Here is a 27298-nt window from a genome sequence, read left to right on the forward strand (position 1 = left end):
CAACCTCTATCAGTCTGGTGGAAGCTCTTCATTTGAAAAGCAATTATTGGCCAACTTGACGTCTCTCCACCGTCTTCCTTGGTCCCCAGTTTTGACTACCTGCTGTCTGTTACCAGCAGGCACAGAGAGGAGCTGCAGGTGGCTTTCAGCAGTTCTGTTCTGTGGCATCTTTTCAAACTAATCTACACACAAGTCTGTATTCCTACAGTTTTGTTGCTTGGGTGGATAAAACATTTCAATCTTCTCTCTAGAAAGTGACAGTTGCACCTGCAGAAGCTGCTGAAATGCATGGAAATAACCTACAATATCATAAGCACCTTTTACATGAGAATAGCTCTATCCATGCTGGAAAATTAAAATTATTTCACTGGGCTGGCTTGGAAACCAGCATCACATTAGCCATACAAAACCTGAGAGCAGCTGATTTTATAAATGTGCGCTGCAGTATTGAGAAGGAATGCTGTCCCTCTTTTAATGCTGGAGGCTGTGCCAACATTGTCTCAGTGCAGGGACTTCTATGAGCTCTCAAGGCATCACCAGATGCCTTTATGGAAATGACAGTCTCCCCAGCATCCAGGGGCAGCAGGGGTAGAAAGAAGGAAGACTCAACTGTTTTCAGCCCATCACCTGCAGCATCTGGTTTCTGCCTGATGCCATTGCCTTCTGGCAATCCCTGAAGCCCGGGCAGTTTCTCAGGCATCCCTTTGATCTGACAAAATGAGAGACATCTGAAAGGGCCCGTCCCTTGGAGCTGAGTCATAGTAAGTGTTAGGGGCACTCAGTAAGGCAGAAATGCTGATGATTTTAGTACTAACAGCAGCTGTGCCTTCTGCACCTCTCAGGACACCTGTCTGGAAGCCATTATCAGTCGGTACACATTTGGCTGGCCTAAGGGTTGAGCCAATGCTCTGCGGGCCAGGGTATCAATATTACATGGTGCCACTGGTGTGCCAAAACCAGTGTCTCTTGCATCCTTCATCCATTCATCTGCCTGCCTGCCATCCACTGCATTCTACTTTTCATGCTGAGCCTTGGGGGAGAGACCAGTAAGCATAAAGGTTGCTTTTTGGGGTGTTTCTGGAACAGACACAAGGTGTTCTATGAGCCAGACAAAAGTGAGGTGGTTGCCTGATTTTGCACTAGCTGTGATCTTACAAAGACTGCCTTTTGCCAAGGTGTCAGTGCATGGTTCCCTGTTCAGAGCTGGTTATCCTCCAGCCAGGTCAGTGAACAGGCGAAGAAAGCAAGTATCTGCCTGAAAAACTCCATATAGATGTCTCCATGCACAGACAGCAACTAGTGACAAGGGGGTCAAATACTTTTATTTTATCCTCAAAAGAATGTTAAAAATAGGTATGTGAGACATCTCTCATAGTATTCAGCCCACCCTGGCTGGACATCAGCAATTTCCTTTTCTTCCATGGTGTATCTGCTGTCTGCATGGGCTGTAGGATCTTCAGTATGAGGATCATGCCTCCTCCTTGTGTGTGTGGATGTTACCTATTGCCTTGCAATGAGCGCTTGGCTGGGGAGAAAGCTAAGACAATAGCCAATTCTGTAGAATAAATATTTCCTTGTAGTTTCAGCTGGGTGCCAGAGTTTGCACAGTGCAGCACTTACCAGGAAGAAACCTTCTTTAAAAAAAGTGAATCAGCCCTCTTTTCCTTGGCCCATGCAGGTGGTTCTTCACCCAGCACAGAGCAAATGCCCCCACAGTGGGTGGGTGCCTGTGCCCAGACCATGCCCTCACCAGCCCTTTCAAGGAATTTTCTCAGTGGGACACCAAAACAACTTGTGAGCGATGGGATTTCTCTTGTGGGGTCTGATGAGGTATTGCTCCAGGACATCCCTGGTCCTGGAGCCTGTTCCAGGCTGGAGCTCCACCCCAGGAGCCTGTTCTTGCCTGTGCATAGCAGAAGTCATCTAGCCTAAGGTTATCCATCACTGCTGCGTCTATAGCTCCTCTGATTGCCATGGTTGTCACGCTTGAAGGGAAAAGAGCCCTTGACACTGGCTCAGGAGAGATGTGTATAGCTGGATTTTTTAGATTGGCACCCAGCGCCTTTGCCGTGTTCCCTTTGCTTGCAAATTATTTGATATCATTTTAATTCTGAGCCGAATTAGAGCAGTGCACAGGTTGCCATAGCAACCATTTCCTTGTGCCTTTTGGTCTGACTCATTGCAGACAATTACTCTCGCGCTCCAGGATTCACAGATGTGATACGAGAAGAATCATGTGCTGGGCTTTCAACTTTTTTTTTTTGCTTTTAATTTCCTTCCCAGCTTCTCTCGCATTAACTCTTCCCTACCTAGCACCAGCAGGGTCCTGTATCTGTGCCCAGGGCCACGTGGGCCCATGGGAGCACATTGCATGTAGAGTGTGTGTAGTTGCACAGTTTATGAAGGGAATTGTGCATACCTGCGTATATTTGCATACACAAACCGTTTCTCTGCAGTGTGTTGTGTGGCTGTGATACCTGTCTGCATGTGTAACTAGGGGTGTGCACAGGTACAGGTACTCACAGAGTGATTTACACTTACTCCTGTCTGTGGTGGGGCTACATATTCACACGTGTTTTCTGTGTGTGCATGCAGGTATGTACATGAATAATCCCTGTGGACGTGGAAGTGTACCCAGTGTGTAGAGTCTGTCAGTATGCACTGAGCATACAGGGGGACTGACAAAGGGCAAGGGACACAAATGGGCCAGGACCTTCCGTTTGAAGCTGTGTGAAGATCCACAGACTGCCAAGCAAGTGGCATTAACACCTCTGACCAAGTAGGGTGAAAACCTAAATCTCTGTGTGAATGCAAGGCCAGTGCATTACCTTGTTTACACCTGTCCCCCCACAACAGCCCATGTCTGTGCATCTGAAGTACATGGAGTAAAGCGATGTTGTCCATGCAAGGACCATAGGCCATAGCACAGGTGTGGTTGATGTCATGAGCTGTATTAGGACCTATAGTTCAGAGGAACAAAGTCATGTAAGAAGGTGCTGCAAGGAATCACAGAAGAAGTCTGTAGGTGTAGGGATGAAGTTGGTAAATATTACAGCAGAGGAAATTACAGGAAACGTCTTGTAAAATGGTTTGGCTTAAATTCAGCCAAGGCACAAGCAGACAAGTTTTGCAGGGTGAGAACCACAGAAACTTAGCAGATCCGAGGGCAGCTCCAGTCTACTCCTGAGGTACATTCCTTTTACCACCAAACTCAGCCTGTTTCCTTCCTGAGTTGTTCTTCTCCTGCCCTACCTATCCACCTAAGGCACAAATGTCCCCATCACAAGGCTGTGTAATGGTTCTCCTACTGCCAGCTCTTTCCCCTCCTAAGACCTTTTTATTCTCTTCCTTTCCCTCACTGGGATACAGAAGCCCCACTCATAGGACCATAGGATAATTCTGGTTGGAAGGCACCTCAAGAGGTCTCTAATCACCCTTCTGCTCAAAGCAGGGTCAGCTATGAGGCCAGACCAGTTTACTTGGAGCTTCATCACATCAATAGTCCCAGAAATATTTCTTGTTCTTCCCTAATGCTCTTACACTGTGCTCTCACCATCTGTACCGTGCAGAGGCTGTACTGATAGTCATTCTCTTTTTTTCTCTCCCTGTCCTTGCGGTGTATGAGGAATATCAACAAATCTTCGTGGCTTGCCAGTAAATGTGGAGGTGCTGAATGCAGGCTGGGTTGCAGCGGATATGGGCTCAGTGTTGGATGGTGAGGCATAGATGGCGGGGGGAAGGAGCGGGTGGAAGGTAGTCTTCCCGCTTCTGCCCGGGGTGCTTGGCTGGGAGCCCTTGCCTGGAAGCCCTGGAGTGAGCGAGCGGCTGCGTGGTGCTTGGTTGCTGGTTGTGTTTAAACCACAACACCTGGGAAGTGCCAGGCTTTCCCAAGGCAGTGGGGAGGCAGGGGAAAGGTGTGTGCAGGAAATACCTACGGCGTGGACTACACTGCTGCCTAGGATGTGTGGAGGGGTGGTCTGGCTGCTGGCTTTTGGCACTGCTTTCACAGGCAGCAGTGCAAAGCCTGGAGTGTGGGGAGGGAGCAGTTCAGCTTTCGGGGACAGTATGGAGCCCACATTTCTGGGAGGAGTCAGTAAATGGCAATGCCCGATTCTGTTGCCTTCCATCTGTCTGCCACCACAGGCAACTGCTTAGGCTGCTTAAGCTGGCTCTGCAGAGAGCCTACGTAGAATGGGAAAAGAACAGACAGCAAAGAAAGCTTAGAGGTCTTAGAGGTCAGGAAATGTAGGGATAAAGTGAGAATTGCTTACAAAGCAAGCTGAGTTAGACCTTGCAAAGGAGATTAAAAAGATTAAAACAGCAAAATATTCTTCAGCTATTTGAAAAAAATATAGAAAGAAAAATAAGAAGTGGGGCCACTTCTGGACAGGAAGAGTGAAGTCGAGGTCAAGGAGTCTGTAGTCTAGGCCAAAACCAAAGAGGGCTCTGTGCCCAAGTTATTGATAAGGACAGCAGTGTTGTCCTTGGAGAAAGAAACAAGCTGGCCACGGGGAGTAAGCAGCTCAAGCTGCTTAGTGCACCGACAGTGCTGGGCCTGGGTGCCCTCCAGCCCTGGGAGAGCTGGCACATGAAAACAGGCTTGTAGCGAGGGATTATTTTTGCCTCCACCTGCAGTGGTAACTCCATGCAGGCTGGAAATGTGAAAATTCAGCAGTTAGGATTAACAACGGGGGAGAAGTAAGTTGGTCAGTCTCAGACCTGTAAGTGTGACCTCTGTAACGTTTGTAGCGCGCTAGAGGAGATCTTGAAGGGAAATGTAATTATTACCAAGCAGTTAGGGGGAAAGGGAGTCAAGCAACATGAGTTTATCAACGCTAGATCGTGCCAGACTAACCCAAAAGCTTTCTTTCAGATGATTGTTCCTGGAAGACAAAAGAAATTTCAAAAGTTTCATCTCTGTATTTCAGTAAAGCACGTGATACAGTGCAACATAAACAATTAGTTAACTAGAGGTCAGGAAAGGCAGAGGAGTTGTGAGGGGCAGGGAGGCAGAAGTCAGTCTGGGAGGATGGCAGCAGCAAGATCACCTATCAAAGTCTAGCAAAAGGTTACCTGTAGCACTCCCCCATGGTCACCCATGGATTAGTCTTTGCTTACATTGACCTGAGACCCTCACTCAGCTAGCAATAGGTAGTGAGGAAGATGATTCAACACTAGAAGGCATTGCTAGTACAGGGAAGGACCAGGATATAGTAGAGAAAGCCTTATTTGACCTTGGCAGGAGTACCAGCAACAGAATGAATTTCAGTAGTATGACAGACAAGGTCATATGCTTGAGAACTACTATTAGAAATTTTCTGTAAGCTGGGAACTCTGTGAGATCTGGCAGAGAGCACAGCAAGCAAGACTAGAGGCAGTCCTTGTCTTATGGGAACTGTTGGGCCCATTTTGCCAAGTCTCAGTGAGGATCTTCAGTGTATTACCCCCTGACGCCCACATAAATTTCAGGGAACCTTCATCATCTGCCAAGTTCCATCCTGGGATCCTTGCCAAAAGGCAACTGGGTAGATTCAGTGGTAAATGTATCCTCAGAAAGCTCAGGAGAAAAATGCTGAGAACTTCTGTATTAGGGGATGGTAGGATGATAGCAAGTGATAGTGTGATGTAGTTGTGGGCAAAGCAAATGTTGTCCTAGAACATACCTGGAGATGTGTTCCCAGTGAGGATGGGGATGCATTGGTGCTCCTACACAGAGCCCCGTGAGACCTCTCCTCTAGTTTGTGTTACAGTTTTGGCCAAAAGTATGCAGGCTGAGATGGGTACACACAGGCCAGAAAGATGATGAGAGGAAAAGGAAGCCTCACTTTGTGAGAGGAGCCTGGGACTACCCCGTTTATTTAACCACATGCAACCAAGGCTGAAGTGGATAGATAGATTGCTGCAATAAACGCGTCTTGGAGGAAGCATTTAAAGCACACAGCTTGTATGAAGACACTGTAGTATAGACAGGCCATGAAAATAGTTAAGGCAGAAAACTAGAAGAGGGTTTCTGGCTGATAAGGTAATACAGCTTTAGGTGGAATCTGAGGTAAAAAGACAAATGGGTTTTAGCTGGAGCTAGAAGAGACTGTAAGAAGGTGGTGGTGCCTTGGATAGAAAGAGATGAGACTCAGTTACCCTGCAGCCCTTCTCCATCACCAGGGAACTGCTGAAGTCCCTTGTCTCACCATGCTACAGTACAGTTGACAGCAAGCAAGATACAGGGTGGTCACTCAGGGCAATCCCTGTTCATCGCAGCACTCCTTTTGGGTACAAGGCCGGGCCTTTTTACTGAATAATTCACACACTCCATAATTTTAGTCATGACTGAATAAAAATATGCTTGTTAATGCAGCTGAAAGCCCCAGCACAAGCACCTGGAAGGCCAGAAGTTAGGGCTGACCTAACCCCCTCTCTTTGCCTTTGACAGCGTGGTGGTTTCTCTTGATTGATTTGGGTTTTGCAAAGTAAAGAAGAATGATCTGAGAAGCCCCTGCTTATGATAACAAGCCTTTAAAAAGCAGATGGGCGTGTGGGGGCTGGTGTGTTTTGTGGCAGCTGAGAAGTGACAGTTGAGGAGATCAGAAAAGGGAGAATCTGAAAAGCAGCTGGTCAGAGGCAGTCCCTGAAAAGGGGATGATCACTCACAAGAGAATGAAAATAAGGGGAAGAGAAAGAATAACTGGGGGATCGAAGACATTTATGTCTGGTGGGAGAGATGTGAAAGATAACCATATAAGACCATGAGTGGATGAGAAAGTGGAGACTGCTAGAAGGGGACCATCAGTTTAAATAAAGGGCTAGATTTTTCTTTTGCCAATAATTGCAAAAATCTGGAGACTCTTGTTTAAAATCCAGTGAATTTATACTAATATAAATGTTGTTATGAGTGGGATCAGAACCAGTTTCCCATAATCTGGCTCCCTCAAAGTGACTTGTTAGGGTTTTGCCCTAGCATTTCCGTATGCCTCCGTCTTTAAAGTAGGAACAATATGCACACAGCCTGGTGAGTGTGCTCTGAGACATTGGTGGTGAGGAGTAGGGAAAGGTTATATTTACTATTGTATGGCAATAGTTAAGTAGTATCTACAATACAGAGCATGGATTTTGATGGATGTGGAGCGTACTTCAAACAGGACAAGGAAAAATTGACTCAAAAGGCTACAGTGTTGTTCCAGAGGTGAGGAAATGCTTCACAGCGCAAGACTTAATGAACTCAACCGGCTTATTTTACCAAAAAGAAGACTGGGAGATTACTTGATTAGAGTATGAGGTGCCTTCACAGGGAGAGGTGCTGGTTACTGAACATTTGTTTTTTCAATCTAAGGGAGAAAAGCATGAGAAAAACCTGTGACAGGAAAGCAGTTTCAAATGAGGTAATAAGCATGAATGCTAATGGTGAGCATGAGTAGTTACTGTAGTAAGGTACCAGGAGAAAAGGGAGTTCTTCATCTCTTCAGTGTTTTTTAAATCAAAGGCAGATGCCTTTCTGGAAGATTCGCCTTAGCTGTATGTAAACACTCACTGTTGGACTTTCTACAGGATAGCTTCTCTATTTTCTGTTTCATAAGCTAAACAGATTGAGCTCTTTAAGCCTTTCACAGCAAGGCATTTTCTGCCGCCCTCAAATAATGTTTGTGGTTCTTTTCTGCACACTTTCCAAGTAGCGTGTGGTACGCAGAAGGTCAGACTGAATGATCTAAAGTCCCTTCTGGCCTTTATACTTTCTGAATCTCTGCCTCTGTGAATTCATTAATGTTTGCAAGCTCCCAGAGAGCTGCCAAAGGCAAGCACTATAGAAATGCAAAGCATTGTTGTTACTCTGGATACTTCCCTTGAGCTTTATGAGAGCTGGTTGAATATTTGTGTATTGTCTGTGCGTATTTCCTCAAATGAAATACCTGGATTTGTGTCTCATTCAGTGCCCTTTCTGAGTTGATTTTCTGCAGCTGTTCTAACAAACAAGTTTATTCCCAAGTTAGGACACAGAAAAAGCGAATACGAAGGGCCAAACCTCAACTTGGAGCCCTGAGCAAAGAGCAGCACGTTGTTGTCCTGGCCCAGGAGCTCCACACAAGGCAGAGTTATTCTTAGCATCACGCTTTGCTTTCTCCTTGGCTCCAGGTGACCTGCATGTGGCCTCGGCCTGGCTGCAGCACAGTCCTGCTGTGGGAAAGAGAGGTCTAGCCCCTGTTGATTGCTTCTTTCCCACCCTCTAAAGGGACAAAAGCTCTCATGGTGCTGCCTTGTCCCCAGATTTGCAGGATGGCTGTTGATGTGGAGAGTTCCCCAAAATGACACAGGAAATCTTTATTTACTTGCACTCCATTCTGTAACTGTACTTGCCAGGGAATAATTATACTTTTGTCTGTATTACGCAGTGTTCTCAGAGGGAAGGCTTTTGGTCTGCAGAAATCCCATGCTAGGACTGCATTTATCTAATCAGAGTATAGAAGCTGACCCTCTGACCTGTGCTTCCAATCAGTGCTAGCAAATGCTGTTCAAGCTGGCACAGCAAGCTGCTGCTGAACAAGATGCTGAGGAGGAATTCTGTTTTATATATTATATATGTATTATATATATTTACATAATTACATGTTTATATATAGGGTGTTACATATGTGTGTGAGTAGATATGTATGCAGGGCAAATACATTTGCCAATATCAAATAATAATCAAATTATAATTATCGAATCACAGAAAATCACAGCCTGCTCCCAGATAATACATGCACTGAAAAGGCTTAGAGTCAGTGGATGAGTGTGTTGGCTTTGCTTTTTTTCTGTTCTCATTTCTGGTATTATATGAACTACTTAGTAATATCTGTGTGCCCTCCTCTACCTACATGGCAAAATTAGATTAAACTATGTGTCATAGACACCATACTGTTAAACAATAATGGTGATTCTCCGGCGGCACATACCTTTTCAGCAGAACAGATGCCTCAGCTGTTACTGGATTAAGGGTATCTGGGTTCTGCTCCCAGTTTCTCCCTGAAGATCAGACTGAGTATAACAGTGTGCCCGCGTGTAACAGTGTGAGTACGGTGGCACAAGGGTTTGCTTATGGCAGGTTTTAACGTCTTTGGTGGTTCCACATCCATGAGGATGAGCTTTTTCTCACAGGAAGAGCGTGTTATGTATCGTGTACGCTTAGCACTGAAAGTGGAAAAATGGAAAAATGGGGAATTTCAACTTCTTAGCTGTGTGGGATAGACCAAGCCAGTGAACAGCTGGTGGAGAGACTCTTCTAGCTGTAGGGGTGACAGCTTGTGTACTTGGGGGTGCAATAGGATTAGATAGCAATTTCCGTTCATTTCAAAATAACCTTGCTCAGGGGGGTCAGGAATCTGGAAATGCAGGAACCCATAGCTCACTATTTGTTACTGTTTTATTGAACATTATGCTCTAATTTAAAAAAAATAATAATTTTGGAATCAGATTTGACCTGAATATAGCTCCATTGGCTTCTGCATTCTTACACTAGGGATTAATTTGGCCCTTTCTACTTTTATGTAATGAGCTGATTGCCACAGTACCTTATCCTTGTTACACAATCACCCTTGTCTGGCTGTGTCCCTGGAGCACTGTGTGTTTGTTTCTAGATCTAGGGTCTCACCTTGACTAACTGTGCATTTAGTCCTACAGCCTCGCCCTGACTACGGGTAAGTGCTTGCCTAGGATTTACACTGATACAGTCTAAGTGTGTGTATGTCCGTGCATGCTCACTGCAGTATTTACTCTAGGATTTACACTGATACAGTCTACGTGTGTGTATGTCCGTGCATGCTCACTCCAAGTTGAAACACTATGTACAGGCAAGCACACATATGTGGGAATTTAGGGGCTTTTTCCTTTGGCCAGCTGTATCCCTGCAGTGTTTGCTTTTGCAGGGGGTAGGAGACAGAGGGAAGGTTGCTATTAGAGATCTCATTTAAACAAGAAGGAGCATAGGAAAATACATTCTTTATTATTCTTCTGTAACAACAAGCCAGAAATATAATATACCTTTAAAAATTTTCTGTCTCATGCCAAAGAAACCTCCATTCAATCATTTTAGAAAATCTTGTTGCTCTCCCTCAAACAGTAAGGAAAAGAAAAAGGAATTACAAGTGCCATCTGTTCCCTGCAAGAAATACGCCTGCCTGTACCACAGGTGGGTGTGTGGGGAAGGGAAGTGGGGGGAGCAGAAGGGGTGTTTCTGGTGGCCCTGCCAGCCCCTACATTGCCCTGGCACATGTTGGACCTGTCTGCCCCAGAAGACCATTTTCTGAGGGCAGGCACCTGCATGCAGCATTGGTAGACCTGCCTGCAGCAAAGGGTGCATTCAGGGGGATTCCCCCCATGCCTAGCTATACCTTAAGGGAGACCCTGTTCCCACACACCAGAGGGACCCATTGCCCGGGCACACGAGGAGCACTGGGTCTCGTGTATCCAGTATCCCACAGGAGAGCTGAATTTCTGACCGTGCTGGGTACCATGTTCCTTAGAGTGCCTATGGACAGCACAGCAGCTCAGTCACACTAGGGCAGCCTGTTTTCCAGGTGTGCTAGGGAACGGACTAATAGCCTGTTTGCAAGCAGTGGTATAAAGAGGGCATTTCCCAGTGAACCCTGTTACTATGCTCTGCATGAAAGAGGACAGGGCCTTGTCCTTCCAAGCACAGTATTTGCTTTCTGGTGGGACTTCCCATAGCAGCCAGCCTTCATGTTTCTCAGCAACTCTCTTTCCTCCCCTTTTCTGTTTTCTCCTTTCCTGGGTGGGTTTCTAAACATAGCAGTCCCTTGGCTAGGGTTGAAATGAATCCAGACTTTCTGCCTTATAAATGAAACCAAAAAGGAAAGGATGGGCAAGGTCATTATCAGCCCCACAACACAAGATATAGAAAATAATAGCAACAAAGAAAAATTGATCAGAGCAGGAGGAGGTCACAGGGAAGGTACAGGGAAAGGAGGATTTCACACCCTCCAACCCTTGCGCTGTCCCCTGCCTCCCTCCCACTCATTTTACTTCTAGTCTATCTGCTTAAAAAGTCTCTCTCTCACTCTCTTGCTCACTCACACACACACACACACACGCATATATAGATCCCATTTGTTTTGTGCAATATTTCACCATTATTTGATGCAAGTAAAATATAGATCTATAAATATACCACTCTGACTCAAGTCCCATTTCAAGTATGATTGCGGAGTCCAGTATGATAAAGGGAGAAGTTCCCCTGAGAGGGAGGTTGGGGAGAGGTTTGGATCCAGCAGGCAGAATCTAGTCCTGGCTTGCTGGGAATGTGGAGCAGCAGTAACACACAGATGGAGTCTGCAGTGCTGCCCTTCAGAGTTCTGCCCTTCAGAGCAGGCTATGGTTGCAGCAGATGGGATGCTTGGAGTGGCTAGACAGTGCATGGGGGAAGAGTCCTTCCTCCTCACATCTTGCCAGCCCCCCTCCTCCTCTTCCCTACAAGCAGTGTGCTAGGAGTGGGGATGCAATGTGTGCACACACTTGTGGGTGGACTGCTTCTCCCAGTCCTTCTTCCAGGGTAGCCTGGTCTTCTGCTTCCTGAAGAACATCCTTCCCTGTCCTGTGCATCCCTGTGTCAAAGGGAAGTCATGCTGAAACAGTCCAGAGCATCCTGTCTCTTTGCCTCTAGTGGCCCTGGATAGGCCAGGAAGGATTTTGCCATTCGAGGCTTTGATTAAAGACTTGGCATTGTGTGCCCACGGGTCAGTACAACCACCTGTCTGGGACCAGAAGGGGGTGAGGAGCCAGCATGCATTGCTTCCACAGGGATCCAGCGGCAGCGAGCAGGAGGGCTGCGAGACGTCCGAAGGCATTGGAATCCAGCTGGAGCAGAAGGAAGAGGTGACATGCCCTGGCAGGGTCCGCTGCAGTGCGTGCTGGGCTCTGAACACAGGTTGCTAGCGAAACACCCTGCAAAGCTGGGCTGGCTGCCAGCTTGTTTCCTGATGGCAGGGATCACACCATCCACAGGCACTGCAGATGCACGACCTTCGGTGTTGTCTTCCTCGCCCAGGAATACCCACTGTGACGGGTTAGAGCAGGTTACCATGGCAATGTGTGCTCTCCCCTGGAGACAGTGTTTTATCCCACTTCCAGTGATACAAAATGAGTCCGTATGTTGAGATCCTTTCATTTTTTTTCCCCTCTCACTCTTTTTTTTCCTCCCTGTCAGGTTGGAAGGAGCTAAGACTAATAGGAGGCACTGCAGTCTGAGGACTTTAAAACCTGGTTGGGGGAAGTCACCCTATGTGACAGTGGCAGTGTGCACAGTAGTGTGTGTGGGCACACTCGTGCAGCTGTGGATGGCAGTGAACACAGCAGTGATTGTGAAGGGCGTGTATGCAGGCTGTGCTGCTCACCATGCCAGACCCTTCCTGGACTCTCCCACCTGTGCCACACTGTGGTCCAGGTTTCAGCCTGCACCTCATGACCCTCCAGATTGTGCCCCCTCTCTTCAGTCACCCCAGCTGCATAACCTATTCCATACACCATGTTTGCTCCTCTGCCAGCCATGCCAGCTCTTGGGTTGTGTGTCTTCTCCTGCCGCCTTCCCCTAGGCTCACACTACTCCTCAGCATGGCTTGCACTACTGAGGCTGGTAAGCCACCTCCTCTGGTCTTTGCTGATGACCCAGTTCTGCTCTGCTAATCAAACATTTCCAAAGGGAAGCTTTATATCCTTACCCTCTCCATTTATCATAGAAAACATAAAATAGATAACAAGAACACACATTATTTTTTTCATGCTGTGTACTTATTTCCAGACTCATGCTGTAACCTTAATAACTTTGCTTCTATCCACCTTCTCCTGACTGTTTCCACTGACTCTGCACTATGGCTGAGATGTTTTTGTTGGCTCCTCGGTGGCAGGGCGCGTGTATTTTGTCTGAAGCGGGAAGTCCTATGCACTGTTATGATAAGAGTAAGGTAAAGTGGCTGAATGTATTCATGGCTGCACGCAGAGGGCAGGTTGATATGGGCACGTGTGGCTGTGCATGCTCAGGTGGGATATCTGGAGCTGGGGCTGACTCTGTGTGTGTTGGGATCAGAATGAGTCAGTGTGTGTGTGTACAGGACAGCTTTGTATTTGTGAACCTATAGCAGATGATGTGTGTCAGCTTGCAGATTTGGCCAGGAGCAAAAAGAAGGACACTATGCTCCCTGACAGTGTGTTAGAGTGATACAGGTATCTTTCCACCTTTAACAGTGAGAAGGGAAATCTCCCCCTGACTGTTGTCATCCCCTAGGGACCTTCTCTCCCTTCTGATGTGCTCTCGGCAGCACTGACTTGTAAGATGGGCAGCAACTTACTGTCACACAACAGCAGTGGCCCTAACGGTGAGGCAAGGACGCTTCCGATGTCCTGCTCCTCACATAAGTTTTCACAGAGCTGCTCTCTGTTTGCAGAGAGCCCTTGACAGGATACAGGATGACTCAGGACTGAAGCTGAGAGGATGACACAGGTTCCCAGAAGGTGCCAGCTGCCTCCACAGCAGGCATGCGAGGGAAGCTCTGTGCAAGGGCATGAGGCACAGCAAGCACTCGAGGTCTGACTCTACTTTATTTGTCTGGGAGGGCCCAAGGGTGAAAGGGCACAAAATGGGGCTGGGGCAGGGGAACAGAAATTCCCTGACCCCCCAGAAGCATGTTGCACTACTTGGGTGAGTGGAGCGATAGCACAGTCTGTCTGTCTGTCTGGGAAGATGTATTTTGGGAGGACCCCATGCTTGACTGCTCTCAGGTACCTCTGTTCATTGCTGTCCCTTCCTTCCTAGAAGAGTTTCATGCCACAGAAGAGATTTGTTTTTGTTCTTCATGTTCACCTTCTGTGTCACCCATGAGTGGCTGCCTTTTCTTTAGCTCCCGGTGGTACTTGGCCATAAGGGAGGCATAGATGCAACCGTAAGCAGCTGCTACCACCATCATGATGCAAACAATGCCGCAAACCACCCCTGCGATGATCACAGTGCCAATAGCCCGGCGCACGCTCACAGGCCTATATCGCTGTTTCTGAGGGCATCCCACACTGGGCTCCACTTCTGTTTCTGGTCCTGATTTAGATTTGGAAGGAGTTGGGCTTCCTTTAGTGCAGGGTGGGCCGGTATTGTCCAGCACTGTAGAGCTGTTCTCATCATCCAGCTGGGAGCAGTAGTTAAACATCTCCATGGGCACCATTCGCATATCCTTCCCTTTCAGCTCCTTGGGCAGGGTGCATGCCAGCTGGTCGATTTTCCCACCTGTCCCAACAGAGATAATAGGAGTGAACCACAGTTTCACCCTGACAGCAGAGCTAGATCCTTAGGTGGGATAAGTTCCTATGACTCCATTCACTCTGCTAAATGTTTGCCCTATAGAAGTTAGGCATAGCAGCACTATGGTTATCAAGTGGGGAATTGCTTTATTACAGCATTGGGCCATAAAATCCAGTCCTTCTTGTGTGAATGCATTGCTGAGTAGAGAGAGTATTCAAGAGAGCCTGCCAGATCCTCAGTGCTTGTCAGAGGTGGAGGGCAGGAGGAATGACTGTGCCTCCATGCATCAGGCAGAAGGAGCACACATAGTATCCATTAAAATGATTGTTTTGCCTAACTTGGAGACATTTTGCATGCCTTAGCCCTCTATAGCTGGAGCAGCTTCAACCACGGCAGCTGGTTGGTATGCTTCTGCCTAGGTTGGATTTGACAGTAGAGCTCATGGTGCATAGTATCTGCATAGACATCTTTGAGGCCAAGACATGAAAGCCCTTGGAAACCATCTATTAAGACAGCCTCATACTGTTTAGAGAGTTATATAAGTGTCAGCAGAACCGTTTTAGAAAAGGAGAAATTTAAACAAAAAGATAGGACCAGGCTTTATCTTCTCAAAACAGCAAAAGACACACAGTCCCATCTTCTAACAACAAATCCATCCCCCTTCTTTGAAGATAATGCCAGATGTTGAAACAAATGCTTGAGCAAGTTAGGGCAATTTCTTTGGAAGGGGAAATAAAAGCAAAATTAACTCCATGTGCTTTCCATAGACTATGTGATATGAAAGTCAAAAAAGAAAAAAAACAAAACAAAACAAAAAAAAAAAAAAGAAAAAAGAAAAAAGAAAAAAAAAGGAGGAAAGTGGCACTCATATGCTTGTTTGATTCTGCTCACATAAATGCATATTTCAGACTGCAGTGTAGCTAGCCATAGACGCAGATAATCGCTTTGCGGCATGGCTGTGATCAGCAGGGATGTGACAGCTGACGGTTGCTATCTGCATGATTTGAGACCCTTTCCTACTCATTGGCTCCAGTGACAGAAGGTCAGGCCTTCAGTCGTCATTCCTGTAAAAAGTGCCATCTTTCTTGGAGTCTCAGCTCCTCAAAGCGTGTCATCCTGTCGGCATTCCTGCTAAGTGATATGTACCTTTCCAGCCTTCCATATTTCAGGGAAAAGCTGGAAATACAAACTTGTCAAAAACTGCTTGGTTTGAAATGATGATTTTATAGCCAGTTTGATTTGGGGCCTGGCTCGTAAATTTGGACTTTAGTTTGGGCTTGCCAGTATTAGTTTCAGTATTTTCCTAAGTGGCACTGTTCCCTATGTTTCTTTTGTTGAAAGCAGACCTGATGCTTTACAGCCAAGTCTGGCTTTTAGTTCTCCTGGCTTAAGAGAGAGAATGGGATGGTTATTTTCAAGCATCAAAAGCATTTCTTCTCTTTAGGCAGAAAGGGTGAGAGGAACTCATAATCCTAAAATTTTGGTGTTATTTGAGTTCTTTCCTCTCCTAAGAAAAAAAAAGAAGTAATCTTTCATATTAGAAACAAAACAAGGAAATAGGAGATCTGGGGCTGCAGAGGACTTCTCAGCCTGGCAGTGTTGCTATATGAAGGTGTGGTGGAGCTAAACTTGTCTTTTAGCATCGTAGCGTGGTCCTCATGCTCCTCACGCCTAAGGTCAGGCATTCAGGTCAGCCTGACCTGCCAGAGGTATCTGCTCAAGTTTCTTCCCTGCCTGCCTTCGCCTTTCCATGGAAGACCAGTACTTCTGCACTTGGCTCCCGCTGCGCAAGCACCTACCTCTGTAGGAGAACCACTCCATCCAGTGCTTGAAGTCTCGGAGATTGCAGTCACATTCCCAGGGGTTATCCCCAACCTGGAGTTGCTGCAGGCTGGTTAGCGGTTCGAAGGTCACCCTGTCCAGGCTCTGCAGGCGGTTGGACCTGAGAGAGAGGGAGCGGAGAGCAGGCAGGTCATCAAAGATGCCCGAGGGTATCTGGGCCAGGCCATTGATGGAGAGATCCAGCTGGCGCAGCAGAGCTGTGTGTTGTAGCAGGTCCTTGTCCAAGGCCCGGATGCTATTGTTCCTCAGCTGGAGCTCTGTGAGGTTCCCCAGGTCGCTGAAGATGTTCTGAGGGAGCTGGTCCAAGAAGTTGTTGGATAGATCCAGCCTCTGTAGGGCAGAGAGGTTGGAAAACACTGCTCCGGGCAGGATGCTGAGTTTGTTGTTGAGAAAGAGGAAGGTCCTGGTGTTTGTGGGGATGTCTGAGGGGATGGAAGAGAGGCCCAAGCCACTACAGTCCACTTCCAAGTTGCCACTGTTACACTTGCAGGAGGAAGGACAAGCAAAGAAGGACTCAGCGGCGCATAGCGACAGCCAACAGCCAAGGACTGGTAGGTAAAAAACAGGGGAGAGAGAGTACGTGTGTTAGAGCAGTGCTTTCCCATCCTCACCCATCTCTGCCTTGAGCACAGCTATGGCTACAACGTGACCCTCAGAGCAGGAGACTCTGCTGCAACGCCCTGCAGTGTAACAAACTTCCTTACAGCTACATCCCTTTACTGCAGGCCTGCACCCTGGCAGCATCGCTTTCCTCTTAGCCTGTTTTCTTCATGAGCAAGCAAGTAAATATCCTTCCAGTTTCACGAGGAAGTTGGAACAGTGCATCCCAGAGGACTTTGCCACCAGATACTAGAGCACTGGAATCTGTCAGAGGAGGATGGAGCAGAGAGCAGTGGGAGGTGTCACCTCTGGTAAAGGACAGGTCTTTCTAAACAGTCAGGGTTGAGAGAGGAGGGACAGGTATATATTTAAGAAGCTCTATTTTTTCAGAAATAGACATGTTAATGAAAAGTGTTAAAGAAAAATGAAAAAAAACCTACAACCTATATTTCAGTGGTGCTCCTGCAGTTTGAATCCTAATCTTTGTGATAGATTAGACTCAGGTCTGATTAGCCTCTAAATCAGGGTATCATCTGCTTTCCGTACCCACGGTGTGTTGCATGGGCCTTGTGGCAGGAGACTTTTTTATGAATTAGATTACATTACAAAGGGATGACCAAGAAAGCTGTTAAAAAGTAACAATGAGACCCTAAACCACTCAACGCCTGGTACTTGCCATTGCTTTCAGAATTGTTTCCAAATCCAACAGCAATAGCCCCACAAGTATCTCCTGTGAAGAAAATTGCCCATAGCAAGTGAGATGAGGATAAAAATTGCAGGTTGGTAGTTGAAGAAAGGGATGTTAGGAAAGGTGTTAGCATATACTCCCTTGCTCCTGCAGTGTCTCAAAGATAAAGCTGGATAATCCACAAACCAGCATTTTTTAGAGCTGTTGTGGATCACCATTCCAGACATGGGTCCAGATCTTGTGAGTGGCATCAAGGCACTTGTTACCAACGCCCACTGGGAGCCAGTGGCTTTTAGAACTCTCATTTCTGTGACAAAGAAGTACCAGCAACTGGAAAGTAAGCTTTGTGCCTCCTGTCATTAGAGAAGTGGGAGTTATGTTTAAGCAGACTATGTAAAACATTTGCATCCTTCATCTTAATTCCTTTTGTGGAATTGAGATTAGTTTCTTCAATGTGGGAAGCAAATTCTGCTCCCTCACTGTTTTTTAAGGTGACAAGTTTGAGCATTTGACTAAAAATGAAGCAACTTTGTCTGTATGTCATGGCCTGTCCTTTCCCTTTCTTTTCTTCAGAGAAGGCAGTCACTTGGGCTTGGTAGAGTCTTTCTAGGGGTGAGCTATAGCTAAGATGGATGCATTTATTGTCTCACTGTTTTTTCCTGGACTGGAAATCAGGTTCTTCTGTCCTGCTTTTTTCCAAAGAACCAACAAGCAGGTGTTTTGTTTCTTAATTGTGAAAGTACTGCTACAGGAGAAAGAGCCGGTGGAGACCCATGCTCTGGAAAAGCTCTGCCTGGAACAGCTCTGCAGTCAGCCATGCTCTTCCCGTCTTCCCTCACACCACTCTCTCCAGAGTTTAGTCTAACCCATAACCCATTTTTTTATATCAACTTGGCTTCTGTCAGCATTGCTGCCTTCATACTCAAACGTTGTCATCCTGCATAGGGCCTTTTTGTGTTCCCAGCGATCCTTGTGAGAATTGGCAGGTTTGTGGACTGGTAGCCTAAGGAGAACTACACAGTTTGGATCCTAAGCTATATGACTTCATTAAGGACCAAGGGATAAGAGTTCAGAGGGAGTGCCCCTGCTCTTTTATATTCCATCCATCTTTAACAATTCCTTCAAGAATTTTTTTCTGTCCTACAGATGGGATCTCAGGTGTAAATCAGCCCAGGCTGTGCCAATCTGTGTGCTGCTTTAATGATAATTATGGATCCTTATGGTGAAATACAGGAGAGATCTTTACCCTGAGAATCTCTGTGCTTTCTTGTCATGCAATGGTTGGGGTCAACAGCAGAGATTTCCGTGAAAGCAGATCATAGCCTGTGGACTGGTGCAGTGCAGGTACTGTCTGGCTGATATTTAATTCCATTCAGAATACATCGTGGTCTTGTTGTAGGGAGAGAATTAAAAGAATGGGAGCCAGAGTGGGGAAGAGAGCAAGCTGTGAGTCACTCGAGTGACCCTGTCTTTTCCAGGATGCTTAACAAAAGTACAGTATTAATAATAGATTGACAGCTGTGATGATAACACTTAGCTGCATTGTACACCAAGAAAGGCAAGAGCAGACTCTGTGTAATGCTATACAGGTGGCATTCTGTTCAGGGCTTATCTCTCAAAATGCCTACCCCGCCACCGGCCCTGACTAGGTCACTGTGGAGTTCCACCAGTATGTGTGCTGGCAGTGGCTGGTATAAACAAAGTCCCAGGCAGCTGGCCGTGGTTATGTTCAGGAACTGGATGTATGCCAAAATTCTGCAGCAGCGTAGGATGTGCCAAAAATGTCCTGTTACCCGTATATTGCTTTATGCCCTTGAAAATATTTTACTAAAATTGTACAGAGGAGAAGGTCTGATTTCATTTCCAGTCCCTACAAGAGGTGCATCCAGTAGGATGTGAGCTGAGGCCAAGGAATTCATCACACTGGTTATGATGCAGCTCTACAGGGAAGAGAGGCAGGGAAACAGTAGACAGAACTTGAAGCTGTCTTGCAGCCCTACAGAAGGATGGGTAGTATGTGTTTTTATGTTAAGGGATGATGAAGTTACTTTGTGGGGTGTTTGGTAACTCTAGTAGATGGAAGAAAGCTGAGCCAGGTATATCAGATTAAGTCAAGACTCAGTAGCATTCATTATAAATAATTTATACAGCAGTATAGTCTGTGAGGATGGATTACAAAGATTCCGATTACAAAGATACCTGTTTTCTGGAGAAGGAAATAATTCCCCCAGCTTCTTATAGTGGCAGCCCCAAATTGGATCAGGGGGACAGGAACATGGGAAGCTACAGACCTGCTTGGTGCCAAGGCATGCAGTAGTTATGGACACTCTCCCAAGTGCTCCCTTTCCTCTGCTGCAGTCCCCAGATGCTTCTCTGAAGTGCAGGTACATTCCCTGAAGCCCACATCACCCCAGCAGTCTCTGCTCTGCACTCAGGAATACTGTAGCAGATGCCCCAGTCCACTGGGAAGATGCACAGGCTGAACTTCTACAATTTAATTTAAAAGAGATCGTCTTTATTTACTCCTTGATTTTCACTACATGTGGCAATGCCCAGTAGGAGAATTCTGCATTTGCATCCTGCATCCCTTCTAAGATCTGTTGTGACTGCTGCTGTGAAAGGCTGGAGCCTTGCTCAGCAACCTATGTATAAACCCCTGCCACGGAGAGGAGCCTGCAGCTTACAGGATGCCAATCTGGGAAATGTTTGGGGTGAATCTTTGTGCAGTGGTATCTGTCTTGCTGTTTCTCACCTGCCAGGCCCACTGGAATTCAGAAGCAATCATCACTTGCTGTCCCACTTTAAGCCCATCTTCAGCTTTAGAGTCTCGCTCTCCCTCCCAGCTAGCCTGGCCTCTAAAGGAATCAGGAATTAGTTCAAACATCTCCATTCTTAGCTGTCCCTCTCCCCTATTCTTAACCCTGATGTGACCTATTTTCTTTCCACTCCCTCGACAAACAGGATCATTGTACTTAGTACCTGAGTAGGCATTACTTACGACAAGCCTCTTGCCATCTCATGAGGAACCTGCTCCTCCACTGGTGGCCAGCAGTTGTAGGCAGCATTGTTGTCTTCTCCAGCGTGTCTTCACATCCACCAGCCAGCCTGGCACACGGTCCCAAAGGGAGGAGGAATGACCTTGTAGCCTGTCTGCCAGATCCTGGAGGGGGAGAGCAGAGCAAAGTGAGTGGGATTCTGTTCCCGGGGCACCGAACAGAGGGCTGGGCTCAGTGTTGTCCGTTACCCTCCCCAACTAGAGTTTTGCCTTGCACCAGCTTAGTTTTGGAGGAGAGGTGGAGGATTTTTAAAGAGGCGCAGCACGACAAAGGCACAATGTTAATTCGCTTTGAACATCGCAGTGCAGAAATAAGACCCGATTCACCCAAGTGCTGAAGAGACAAGCCTATGCTTGAGTAGCCTGCTACAGTCCTACATTAGCCTCAGCTCAAGGTTAACCTGATGAATTGCTGAGGTGACCCTGCCAGGACAGCAGGCTCCAGTTCATTCCCTTTTGCCTCCACGCAGGCTGGTACCACCTGTGCATCCTCTCCCTGACACACAGCTCAAGCTCACTGAATTCTGGCCACCAGCAGCTACCAAGCTGCTTCTCCCTGCCCTACCAGTGCGTCCTTTCTCTTTTAAGGTAAAATGGATGTGGTGGCTAGAGCAGGGCTTAGCAGAGCACGGCTTCAGCTCAGGGATTTCACACTGCAGCAACTATAGGAGCTGAAGAGCGAGCAAGCCTCAGAGGAGAAGGGAGGACCTGGGGCGGGGGAGACTGAGTGGGAGTGTTGAAAAGAGAGGAATTACATCTTAATTAGAAGAAGGAAAAATGCTCAGTCTAATTAGAAACCCAAAGACCATAAACTCTCCCCTGACAATAAGTGACTGACAACAGGTTCCAACTTGCCTCCCACTTCCCATTTGGATACAGGCAAGCAGAAAAAGGGGAAACACCACAGACCCTCCTGTCTCCTGCTTGCTCTCTGACGTGCCACCGCAGTCACGGAGGCAAGTAAATGGACACATTTCAACCAGGGTACAGAAATAAACCATCCTCCATCTCTTCTGAGGGGTTCTGACAACATCCACGGCCATTATTTTAGCTGGGCGCTGCACTCCCACCAGGACACTCTCCCCACACACGTGCCAGCTGCTTCCCCTCCCCCAGGCTCCCATGACTGATTTGTTTTATATGGGAATGTAAACCACCAGGAAATATTTAAAGTAGCATCTCAATGAAAGAGATGAGCAGGTTCAGTGCCTGGACTAGTACATTTTGCAAGGCTATTTAGATCATTTACCCAAATGCCAATGCACCAAATAGATGAATACCTCTCACGGCACCAAAACCAATCCAACCTTCACCCACTGCAACCCCTCACTCCCCAAAACTAGCTGGAGCCCTTACCCTGCAGTCCCTGGTGAAGGAGAAGCTGCAACAAATAGCTGTCCCCATTCAGTGCTTGCACCTGCCCTGACTGAGGACACTTCCAGCATCCCCCATATCAATGCCTCAATCCTAAATGCCACCCCCTGAAGTCCCCTGTCCCCAGCTTTCAGTACCGACAAGGAGGATGAAAACTCGCAAGCACTTACCTGGAGGTCTCTGCCCACAGCCTCTTCCACCCGACTCCCTGGGCAGTGCCCGATTACAGCCTCTTCCTTCCCTCTCCCTCCTTGACTTTCACTCCCCGGCAGCAGGCTTTCCGTGTGCTCTATTTAACTCCCTACAGCACAGGAATAAACGGCAGAGTTAAGCTGACAGCCACAGAGCCTTATCTGCCTGCTGGATAGCGGGAGTCAATCAGCTCCAAATCCCATTGCCGAACAATCGCGTCCTTGCTCTCAGTATCAGGGGCTGCCTGCCACGCTCTCTTTCCCTTTTCCCCACCTTCACTCCATCTAACTTTGTCAGGGTTATAGATAGCTCTGTTCCTTGTGTTCTTGCCTTTTGGCTCTGTTTTGTAACACCCCATCTGTATCAGCTGGCTCAGCTCCAATCAGGGGGGCTAAGCTTTTTTTCAAAAAAAAAAAAAACAAACCAGCTTCCTTGGGTGCTTCGTGATACGGGTTCCCTCTGCGATCACCCCTCAGCCCAGGCCCCCTCTCAGGCCATGGGCTTGTGTCCCCCAGCCTGCTCACTGCTCTGTGCAATTCAGCCACGCCATCCCCAGGCAACAGTTGGGGGCTGACAGCAGGACCAGCATACCCGGGTGCGAGGACGGTGACGAGGTCGGGGTTTCTACCCCTAGCTCCTTCTGCTCTGGCAGGGCAAGTCTAGCTTTTGCATTCTTTTCTGGTACCTCACGGGCGCCTCTTTCTCTCAGGCAGCACCAAGAATCAAGTACAGAGTGCAGGGTGGGAGGAGCAGCCATGTATAAATAAGCCCTTTCCCTATGTTTAGAATTTATTACAGTGCATAGTGATTAACACCTGTTCAGGCTTTAGTGCTGTCTCCTGTGCTGCAACATGCACAAAGATGGAGGCGCCTTGATAAACCCAAGGTTATTTTAAAAGCATGTCACATAAACACACCACTCCCTGCCCCATAGATAGCAGCCACCCTTCATGCACTTATACACGTTTCTAAGACTTAAAAGTGGATATCTTCATGTACGTATGCAGATATAGTTGCCAATCTAGCTCACATTTACAAATATGTGCACAGAGCTGCGCTTGCACATGTACCAGGGACTCTTCTGTAACCCATATTTATCAACATCCATGTCTTGCACAAAATTGCCTGCTTCTCCAAGTATAACATATGCTCAGGTGGCAGAGCAGTGGATTTGGAATAGGTTCCTGACTGCTGAAGTGCAAGGGGCAATGAGCTGCTGCATTTATACCATGAGGGAGTATGTTTATGGAGAAATTTTAATTCCAAGGAACCAGAAAAACCCAGTTTCTCCCACGCATCTATTGCCCATGAATGTTAGACCTTTAGTGATTAATATTCTGCAGCCAAGAGACAGCAAGGAGGCAGAAAGGATTTTTGAGAGTGTCTTTTTTAAAGGTTTTCTCTGACTTGTCTTGAATTCTGACTTAATTAGCTGTTTCACTGTGGCCCAAGAGACGCCTTCTGCTCTACAGAGCACCAGGCCAGCTGTGCTCACTGCCAACACGGCACTGGGAACCCCGTAGTCCTGGGGCAACTAGCACCTGCCCACACCTCAAGGCTCTCCAGAGCACCACCGAATCAGTCTGGCTGTTTTCAGCCTGACAGCCAGGGACTTCTCCAGCAGCGAGGACTCTGTCAGACCTAAGAGTGTCCCCATATGCCCCCAGTGCAAGAGGAGAGGCACCATGCTGTCAATTCTGAACTAGCATGGCATTGCCTGGGTTTGGGGGCTCAAGGCTGATCAGCATTGCTGGAGCTTTGAATGCTCTGAAGTCACCCAAGGGCTCCACAAACCAGGCTTTCTTCTGGGCTTACTAGATGGTTCCTTCTCCCTGGAGCAAGATGTCAGCCGAATGCCCTGTGATCCATGGGACACAGTGTCCAGAGCTTTCTTCCACGTGCCTGGAGTTGAATCCCTTTTCCAGATTCAGGAGAAATGAACAGAGTAGCCTGTGGGGCTGGTGATGGCCTTTTCTTCTTGCTGTTTGATATAGGACAGTAAAAGACAACTTTTTTAGTTTCAGCTCAAAGCAACAGAATGAAATCATCCATTTCTGGCCCATGGGCTTCAGTGGCCAAAAATACACTGAGCTGAAGTGCCACTTGGACATTTGGCCTGCTGTCAGACTCTAGAGGACTCTCTAATGAGGATTCCCCTAATTAGCTTGAACAGGGAACTTTACTGCTGTGGGGGGATGCTCAGGAGATTGTAATGACTCTGCATCACTTGCCAGGGCATAAAAGCTACAGCAGGCTTTCTGTCCATTTTGTGCTTCCCTTCTCCCTGCCCAGACACCAGTAATGTTTGCAGTATCACTCTAAAGCTTTAGCTTTCATGAGTAGGGTCCCAAGGAGCATGCTGTGAGGGTGGGGAGGGTTTCAGTTTACTGCATCCGCATACTGTTTTAGTAACACTTCCCAATTCTGTGGTACCTTCTATCAAAAGCTTTTCATCTGCTCCACGAATGGCTCTTACCATAGTTGTAGGTGATGTTATTTTGTGTTTAATGACCCCCAGAAGTAAGGCTGAGGTCATAGCCAGTAGTGCTTCTGCTCTAGGTAGGTAAATAAAACTATCCCATTTTCCAGATGGGGACACTGAGGCTAGAGAGACAGGTGACCGTGTAACTAGAATGAGCCACTGCCAGAAACAGAGCCCAGCAACTTCTGTCTCTCATTCTCTTTCCTAGTCCTTTGCACTAACCCTTGGATCACGGCTCAGGGATCAGACTCTGTTAAAAGCCTGGCTTATGAGCATTGGCAGGGCATGTGGGTGACCTATATTACAAAAGGGTAGGTAGCAGAGGCTGCAACAGATGCCAGGGATAAATTATCAGGAGATACACACAGATATTCATCCCTCCCCCACATTCTCCTTGACGAGCGATGGCAAAGTCCCTTTCCCCTTTCCAATGCTGAATTGCTTCAGCCTTTATCAGAAAAGTAGGAAGGTAAGGGAGGGAATGGAGGACACTTGAAGGAGATTATCTTTTTTGCCTCCCCTTTCCTTGTTGCTTTTAAGGTTCTTCTTTTATTACCATCACTCCATAACAGAGGGGAACAGTGGTACCCTAGCATCCAGTGACTAAAGCATGTTGTTCTGTGTATGGTCCTTCATCAGTCTTTGCGGGGCAAGAGTCAGGGAGGGCAGGAAACACATCACCCATGTAGCCTGACCACAGCAGCTGCAAGTTCATAAAGTAACCTGGCTGATGAGTCCTAGTGGGGAATCGTGCTGCTGACAGTGCCACAAGTGGGTTTAGATGGCACGGAGATGATGCCCATTCTTAGTCCCCCAACAGACCTGATTTAGTCTTGTAAATGATTGACCACAAGAAGTCGCATTGTCTCAGCAGCAGTTCCTCATTTATTTTCTATTTGGACTGGAAAAGCACCCAGAGGTGGCAGCCAGGCTCAGCAGCACTGTAGAAACGTACGGTCTGCATCACTGCCCCAGTGAGCTGCTAAGCTAAATAGCTGGGGGCTTCATTTCCACCACTTACTGATTTATTAACACATGTGTTCAGGATTCATTAGTGTTGTGCTGTCACAATCAATGGAAAGCATATTTTAAATTCATACTAGACACCCAGCTGCAGAAGAAATGGTGCCATCTGACTTGCAGTGATCAATCACAGCTCGGCAGAACATCTCATACAGAAAGCAGTAAAGTAAGTAGAAAGTGCGCAAAACCCACTCAGTATTGTAAAGGACTCTGCCACATTCCTGACTTGGTGTGAATAAAAAACTCGCCCTATTCTCTGGAATGTGAAGAGGTCAAAAAGCTTCTGATCTTTGGAATGACAATGTGTAGGCACCCCTGAAACACAAAGGTGATTTGCATTAAAAAATGTTTCCTCCTGAAGCCCCTCCAAGAAAGATCAGCTTTATCCCCATTTTATGGAGGGGTAAACTATGTTACAGGTAAAAATGGCTGCTGAGCTTTGCTGGCTGAAATTTCAGCTGCCTAGCTTTTGATACTCCATCATGAGACCACATCAGTTCCCCACTCAGGATTCTCGAAGCTGCCAAGGGCAGGGCTCGCACTGGATCACTTGGGCTTGTAAATACTCTCCTGTCCTGCAGAAATGATTTGTAGGGCTTATCAAAGTTACACAGAATAAAGGAGTTTTGGCCGGGCTTTCCCAGTGTTTCCTGACAGGACTGTGGCAAAATCGGGAGAGGAGCCAGTTTTCTTGATTCCTCATCCCGTTCCTTAACCAGGAAACATTATTTACATCCCAAGCCTCCCTGACCAATGCACAGTAATGAGACTGGGAGATGTTGGAGGGGCTGGAAATACCAAGGGCATCAGGCCTCATCAAACCCTCTGAGAAAGCACAAAACATCCAAAGGGAAGCCAGGGCATGTAACACTGATGGGAAACACCCAGGCTGCTGTGGAGAAGTGGGATTCCTTAGGAAGCTGTGGAAGCAGGTGGGGAGACTGGGATATCCAACACAGGAGTGACAGGAAAGTCCCAGCACAGCAAGAGTGTGGCATATGGAGGAGGCCCAGAGCAGCAGGAGGAGGAGAGCTGAGGGGGCAGTTGACAGGAAGAAATCCAGCCATGTGTGTGCCAGCATCTTCTCCGAGTATTATTGAACGCGACAGACCACGTGAATGTTTCCTCCGTGCAAAACGGAGGCAGCTGAGAAGGGAAGCGGGTGAGAGAGTGGGAGAGAGGCTCAGAGGAGGGACACGTGAGCTGGCTGCCCAGTTTCCTCCTCTTTTTCTTGCCACAGAGTGATGTTTTTGTTCTTCTCACACTGTTGGCAAAAATTGGTAACTGAGTGAGATGTGGAGGGGGGTTCTACATGAAGGCTGAGATAACATTTTCTGATCCAGCCAGGAACAGTTGGCTGTGGGTGGTGGCTTGTCACCAGCCCTGCCAGTTCTAATCCAGATCCCAGTTTTTCTTTTTCTCTCAGCTGTGGAGTGAAGAGCCTTCTCTACAACTTTAATTTCCTGCAGGGGTTAATCCCATGGTCAGTAGTAGCTCAAGCCCTTAATCCTTGCACTCAGTCCCTTGACAGGACTGCGGCCACTCCTGACCCAGCAGGTCTGAGGGAGGCAGGCTTCTGCTTGCAGTTCCTCCTTTACACTCCACGAGCATCCTTCAGCTCACTGGCATTTAAAATGCCACTTCCCCCTTCCTGGCGAGTGTACCCTGGGGGTGTGGGTGGGTGGCACACCCCAGGGAGAGGCTCCAGGCAGGGAAGGCGGCATGGTGGGAGAATCCCGGTTCTGTGGTCCTCGTTCCACTCCCCACCCCACA

At 47.4% G+C, this 27298-nt stretch overlaps 2 protein-coding genes and 1 long non-coding RNA gene across 5 annotated transcripts in view; 1 reads left to right on the forward strand and 2 right to left on the reverse strand.

Moving 5' to 3' along the window:
• CACNA2D4 (calcium voltage-gated channel auxiliary subunit alpha2delta 4) overlaps positions 1-27298 on the forward strand; it is a 152608-nt gene that overhangs the window by 86298 nt on the left and 39012 nt on the right. The gene's annotated exons all lie outside the window — the stretch shown is intronic.
• Positions 8914-11778, reverse strand: LOC308065504. Its single transcript, XR_013928800.1, has 2 exons — positions 9808-11778; positions 8914-9742 (listed from the first exon to the last, which is right to left on the reverse strand). It is a non-coding gene; the product is annotated as an uncharacterized lncRNA (long non-coding RNA).
• LRTM2 (leucine rich repeats and transmembrane domains 2) overlaps positions 12230-27298 on the reverse strand; it is a 28596-nt gene continuing 13527 nt past the window's right edge. The window contains exons 2-6 of one of the 3 annotated variants that reach the window (XM_080391562.1): positions 23836-24001; positions 21999-22129; positions 20398-20559; positions 16069-16659; positions 12230-14254 (exon numbers count right to left, since the gene is read on the reverse strand). In XM_080391562.1, coding sequence (XP_080247688.1) covers positions 13800-14254; positions 16069-16659; positions 20398-20464 — 1113 coding nt within the window. In that variant the 5' untranslated portion in view covers positions 20465-20559; positions 21999-22129; positions 23836-24001 and the 3' untranslated portion in view covers positions 12230-13799. Of the gene's footprint in view, positions 14255-16068; positions 16660-20397; positions 20560-21998; positions 24002-27298 lie in introns of all 3 variants that reach the window. The other 2 variants (XM_080391561.1, XM_080391563.1) reach the window with 2 other exon arrangements.

Source organism: Falco punctatus (genome assembly GCF_963210335.1).
Source record: "Falco punctatus genome assembly, chromosome: 6".
Taxonomy (NCBI): domain Eukaryota; kingdom Metazoa; phylum Chordata; class Aves; order Falconiformes; family Falconidae; genus Falco; species Falco punctatus.